Source organism: Mytilus galloprovincialis, chromosome 4 (genome assembly GCF_965363235.1).
Source record: "Mytilus galloprovincialis chromosome 4, xbMytGall1.hap1.1, whole genome shotgun sequence".
In the NCBI taxonomy this organism is placed as follows: domain Eukaryota; kingdom Metazoa; phylum Mollusca; class Bivalvia; order Mytilida; family Mytilidae; genus Mytilus; species Mytilus galloprovincialis.
The window spans coordinates 41,509,370-41,516,322 of NC_134841.1; the positions used below are offsets into that span (position 1 = coordinate 41,509,370).

General features: G+C 32.9%; 1 protein-coding gene across 1 annotated transcript; it reads right to left on the reverse strand.

Moving 5' to 3' along the window:
- Positions 1 to 1,389: 1,389 nt before the first annotated feature.
- LOC143070605 (uncharacterized) lies at positions 1,390 to 3,273 on the reverse strand. Its single transcript, XM_076244840.1, has 3 exons — positions 2,944 to 3,273; positions 2,379 to 2,447; positions 1,390 to 1,704 (listed from the first exon to the last, which is right to left on the reverse strand). The coding sequence occupies exons 1-3, from the start codon at positions 3,236 to 3,238 to the stop codon at positions 1,472 to 1,474; spliced, it is 597 nt and encodes a 198-aa protein (XP_076100955.1). The 5' UTR covers positions 3,239 to 3,273; the 3' UTR covers positions 1,390 to 1,471.
- Between the last annotated feature and the right edge of the window lie 3,680 nt (positions 3,274 to 6,953).

The window sequence follows — 6,953 nt, forward strand, 5'->3', positions numbered from 1 at the left end:
TTTCATGTTTCGATCATGATTTTTGTGCTCCGAGCAATGAGCAAAGTTTTATGACTTCAACCCCTGGCCTTGAAGTCATAAGACTTTCGAATCAGTTTCTTGTACTCATACTCCAAAATCAAACAACCAAAAGGCTGGATTTCATGTTTCGAGCATGTTTTTTTAATTACGCCGTTTTCTGGTGTCGTTTAGAAAACGGCGATATTCAAAATAGTCAAAATTAATCATGTATATAATTTGCTCCACGGGATGATTTCAAAATTTCAACGATAGCAATTTGTTGGTATGACCTCTCCCCAAATATACCTATTTAAGGAATTCCGTATATTCATTTACAAGGAGTGGCAGCAATCTGTATGTATATCAAGTTGACAGAGAACTACCTCGAGCATGTTTGGCGAAAAATTAGGAAAAAATATTATAAGCAAACTAAAAACTCCATAAAAAACCAGCATAATAGTACAAATTATTTTTCTTAAAATGAAATCTGTATCCGTATTCAACGGACAGGTGATTGCAAAAATAACATTTTTTAAATTGCGTACTGGACATGCATCTGATGAGTTTTTACACATTCTGTATGTATGTGCCTTTCCCAAGTCAGAAGCCTGTAATTCAGTGGTTGTCGTTTGTTTACGCGTTACATATTTGTTTTTAGTTCATTTTTTTGTACGTAAATTAGGCCGTTGAGATGTGGTATGATTGCTAATAAGACAACTCTCCACAAGAGACCAAATGACACACAAATTAACAACTATAGGTCACCGTATGGGCTTCAACAATGTGCAAAGCCCATACAATACATTCAGCTATAAAAGGCCCCGATATGACAAATTTAAAACAATCTAAACGAGAAAGGGTTATAAACCATTATAGACGATAATAACAATGAATAATAAGATGGTATTTTTACCGACCATGAGAATGAAAGGGTATAATTCTTTACCAGGAAGACCATAATGTACGGTAGTGTTAAGATGTACAGATAGTCTCTCTTTTCCTCTCTCTCATGCCGCATAATAAAACTTGATGGCATGTATCGTTTTAGTACTGTTCATTCACAAAGAATATACAATTTGTGTATGTATCCTGACTATCGTTGTTATGTTAATTTGTTGCGATCCAAACGAGTTTTTAGGAAGATGTGTCCAGTGCTGTGGGATACAATTTCGATTTAATCAGTGTATACTGTACATGTGAAAATCTATAGACTTTATTTATAATAATAAGTATTGCTTATTTGGTGCTATAAGTAAATAAACACCGACAACTAAACATCGCTACATACATAGCAAGTTAGCACAAACCATTAAAACAAACAGAAGCCATTTCCAAATATCTAATAAAATGTTAAAGTGTGCAAGTAAAAAATAAGTGTATTCGTTGAAATTCAAGTTTTACAATATTAAATATATATTCACATTAAAAAATATTTATTCATTAAACTTTAAATTATTTGATATTCTAAAGTTTATACGGATACATCTGGTAAACCGGAAACGGCAGGTTTAATTGGCCTTGGTTCTCTGGTAGGTTTTCTTGTGTTTTGTCTTTTCGGCTTAGGGGTAACTCCTTGGTTATATCCCTCTTTTCTATTTCCTCTCCTCAATTTGTTTTCGGTTTTTCTTATTTTTTGTTTAAGTCTGTTATCCCTTCTTTCTTTTGCTGCTTGCCTTCTTCTTTCTGATTCTTTTGCCATTTTCCCTTAATACGACAAAAGAAAAAATACATACTTAACTTCCTATGATTGCATATATTTACTATGTTTCTGTTTTTTTTATAGAATAGCCAGGAAAACACATAATTAACATAATCCGTGTAAGCATTCGGTACATGCAGTGCATGATATGCATCATACTCGTCAATCGTATAACATTGATGATCATAAATCATATCCCAAAATGTAACAAGACTGCCAGTTCTGAGCAGAACAAAAAATGATCTTTAAAGTGAAGACAAGGTTTCCCTCATACCAATTCAAACAAAACAACAGTTAATTACCAAATCCGTATATCCAGCTTAATCCCTAGTCGTTTGATTGTACGGGTTGTTGTTGCTCGACTTTGTGTTTGTTTGTTTCAATGTTTGTGGTTTTGTTGTATGTTTTTATCTAATATATTTTTAAAAAAGACGATGTGGTAAGATTTCCAATGAAACAAAATTTCACAAGAAACCAAATGACACAGAAATTAACAACTATGTACAACCGTACGACCTTCAACAATGAGCAAAGCAAATTAGTTTGTGTGCTCCATCTAATTTTGAATATATTTGGCTTCCATAACTCCCCTGCATTACAACATACGTTTATAAACATGATATCAATCTTTCAAGTGATGTGTATATTAAAGTTGATTATGCGAATCTTTTAGAATTACCTTTATCAGCCAAGGCATCCATGCGTCGAATCTCGACCATAAGTCCCTTATCTTCATTATCATATATATCTAAAACAGAAAAAAAACCAATAATGTTGTTAAAAATTCGTTTTCTACATAAGCCCAATATATAGACGATATTAGTGCATTGACGTGACATTTATTTCTTTGAGGAACCATGTTTTTACAAATTCTTATAAATGCGAAATGTTTGATTATTATTCCACATTTCCAGTCACAGTCATTTTCAATATCAGCTTCCAGATAATTCTCAAATTCAAATTTCAAATTGATTCCCAAAATCAACTTTCCAGTTAATTCCTACATTCAACATTCCAGATAATTCCCAAATGCAAATTTTTCAGTTAATTCCCAAATTCAACTTTCCAGTTAAATCCCAAATTCAACTTTCCAGTGAATTCCCAAATTAAACTGTCAAGTTCATCCCAAATTTAACTTTCAAGATACATCCATAATGAAAATATCCAGTTAAAATTTACAAACTTGCAATGTTCTCGTCGTCCCAAATTCTAACATTTTTTTTTAAATTTTAATATATGTCTACCTTTTGACGTATTAGCCCTAGAATTATCAGTGAGTCTTCTTGTTGAGTCATTAGACATAGAGATTGCCGGAAGTCTCCTGGGTTTTATCATCTCACTTTCTGTTAATGTCTCAACAATAAATCTCACACCACCGGAACGTTCTGAAATTATCCCAACTCTCTGTAACTCCTGCAATATTTCTGGTGATGGGCGCGTTTCAATTCTATTGATTATCTCGAGAGAATTTGAAACCACTCCAATCTTGTTTTTGCGTATTCCTCCACAACAGTTAAGTTTGGCAAATGATGCTCCCATTTTTCCTTTTGGTTTTGTTTTAAGCGGGTGTCGAACTGAGGTTTCCAAGTCGCAATTGTGACGTATTATGTCATTGATTGTGATTTAACGTCATGTGTCAATTCGTTGCAATGTAGTACAGTGCATACAATGTATGAGGATATTTACTGATATACATGGCAGGACTCTTTCATGAGGTTTACGCGAAGCTTGATAACAGATATTCATTTTCAAACTTCTGTCGATTGGATTAATTAAAATAGTTTATATCTCGTGTAATTAAAACATTTTTTTTTATTAAAAACACTAGTAGCACTTTTTAAATGTGTAAACACTTCCAAATCGTTTTTTTAGTCAGCACTTCGATGTTGACATGAATATCAATTATATGGTCATTTTTATAAATTTAGTGTTTGCAAAATTATGAATAATTCGAAATACTAAGGATTTTCTGATCCAAGGCATTGTTGACCTTAGCCGTATTTGACACAAATTTTGGGAATTTCGGGTACTCAATGCTTTTCAACTTTATACTTGTTTGGCTTTCTAATTATTTTGATCTGAAGCGTCACTGACGAGTCTTATGAAGACGATACGCGAGTCTAGCGTATCAAATTTCAAGCCTGCCATGTTTCCTAAATACAGCAATACATTTTATCTTGGTATCATTTATGAATATAATTCCTATTTTTGTTTTTGTTTCGCTACATGCGAGGCAAATACACCCACGAATAAGTAGCGATATCTGCAACTTTCCAGTTTCAGAGCTATTAATGATTCAATATTATAGAATACGATATGACTGCCAGTTGGGAGCAGAACAAAAAAATATTTTATAAAAAGAGAACAAGGCCTCGTTCATACCTTCTCTGTCAAAGTAGTCCGAGATTACTCTGACGTCCAACGGCTGTTTTGCCGCCAGACAAGCCACGTCCCTGGCAAAACAGCCGTTGGACGTCAGAGTAATCTCGGACTAATTCAAAGCTGAAGCAAAACTATAAAGTTTTATATTTTTGACGTCCACAATCCTAGCAGTTTGATTGTATGGATTGTTGTTGTTGGCTTTGGTTTAGTTGTTTTGGTTTTGGGCTTCTTGCAATTGGTTTGAATGCGTAATATGATTTTAATCTTTGTTATTACATACACCTATACACTCTATGCAATCGGCTGTTATAGTGTCGCAGATTTCTAAATAACGATAAGGCCATTTCACAATTCCAACACAAATTTTAATCTGAAATTTACCTTTAGAAGTGGTAGACCTTCGGCATTTTCCAGTGCATCTTTTAATGAATGTTTTTGTGTAACTTTTTATCAGAACTGTTATTATTGCGATGTTAAAGAGATTTAGATACTTTTAAAATTCATCAATCAGTCCTATAAAATAACATCTGGGTCAACTGTGTAGTTTTAACTAGTATTTTTTTACATTTGACGGGCACTATTCCATATAAATCTTCGTCACAAATTAAGGCATGCATGGTTGTTTTTTTATAAACGGATAAGCAAAATGTATCATTCCTGATACGGATCAATGATTTTGATGAAGTGGTGATGGGGTTGGGGAGGGACGGTGCGGCGCTAGATAGCCAACGTTGTGATTGATACATGTAAAATTTCCATACGTTTATCATATATACATGTAGGTACATAAATACCATTAATCAATCAATTAATAATACATTGTCCCTTTTGTATTGGTCATTAAAATGGGAAAAAAAATGAAATGATGATAACACTTGTTTCAGTGTGAATTTGTCAGAATCATTATTTCTAATGTCAGATGATGGTGGCTATGATGGATTGCTTTTTGGTATCCAGTGGCAACTATTACATGCATTTTCGTTTGATAAAGCTAAAGGTCAAACAAATAACCTCCCGCACTCAAGATTAGTACAATATGGCGATGCCCCCAAAGCAGTTATTACTGGCAATGAATGGCACTGTTGATAGGAACAGGAGTGGCTGCTGTGATCATAAAATGTCCCCCTCTCTATATATAACCGTGTGTCGGGATACGTGGATTGGGTTAAATGCATATTAACTGTACAGTCCTAATGGATTTTTTTCTTTTAATTTACACAAATAAAAGACAGTTAAAAGTAGCTAAAATTCATCTATGCTATTAAATTTTGTGTGTCGCTTCTCTTCTTTCCACAATAAATTAATCATCATGCCTCTGTGTCCTATAGGTACAGTGCATAGTCGCATTTGTCATCAATTTATATGATTATTCAGATTGAGTAATTTTGGGAGAAAAACGAGAAAAAAGGCATCCGGATATTGTTTCCGTCATTGGGCGAAATTTTAAGTCATATCAGACTTCCGGTTTGCATTTTTCTGTTTTCTTTGAACAGACATATACTACGAATAAAGCGTATTTTCTATCTGCTATCATTATCAATTTTACTACCCACGGCAATCACAATGTTTATTAAATAGAGAGAGTCTGTATAATATATCAATGACCGCCGTGGATCGATTAGTAAACTGATAATTGAAAGTAAAAAGCAAATACACTTTATTTATAGTAATGAATGTTCATAATATATATACAGATAAGCGCTAAAAATATGCATGTGTTATTAAAATTAATAGAAATAAAAAAATGGGGTTTTTGAAAAATAAAGGAGCTGGGCTAGAAAAACAATAGTCCTGTCCCAAAGAACCTATGACTAATTGATTACAAAAAAAAGAAGATGAGTTGTGATTGCCAACGAGACAACTCTCCACAAGAGCCTAAAATGACACAGAAATTAACAACTATAGGTCACTGTACGGCCTTCAACAATGAGCAAAGCCCATACCGCAGTCAGCTATAAAAGGCTCCGAAATGCAATGTAAAACAATTCAAACGAGAAAAACTTACGGCCTTATTTATGTACAAACAATGAATGAAAAACAAATGTGTAACACATAAACAAACGACAACCACTGAATTACGGTCTCCTGACTTGAACGTTCATAATATACTAAATGTATGTTCATATTGAAATTAATAGAATCAAAAATGAGAATTTTGGAAATAAAGGAGGGATACAAAAAAACATTTTCCTGTCACCAAGTACCTATGACTTTTGAAACTTTTCCTGAAATTCTCCAGTTATTAAATCTTTTACAAAATTCTTCCTACAACACTTTACATAATTTCAACAACGCTCTGAATGCCCGCGATTTCTCGGGTGTGTTCTAGTATTATATTAAAAGAAAATAAAAAGAGGGGAATGAAAAATCAGCTACAATTTTTATTTGGATTTTAACAATTTATTTTTGAACATTTATAGAACTTAAATGGACTATATCAATGAATAAACTAGACGGGCAACAACGACTTTGAATGGACGGTAAACAATAGCTGCAACCAAGTGGGTTAACAGATAAATAACTTACTATCAATATTTTCTCTTATTTCAAACGTTTAAACACTCTTTTTTAAACTTCTATTTTTATTTCAAATAATACAGTGTCTCGTCAAATCAAAGGGAAACATATAAGTACAAACTCTGCTTTGCTAGTACTTAAGCCTAAAGGAAGTTATGTAAGTATACATACAAAAAGTATATAAATTGTGTGTAAAACATTTTGATTAAGTGATATGTTTATCCAGGTATGATATGTATAATTTACTATATATACTCTTCGTGACAAGAAAAGGAGACTAAAAATATCATTTGTAAAAACTATGTTCTCGGATCGAATCTAATGGTCTACTGTCATCTGTAATTTATTATTTTAA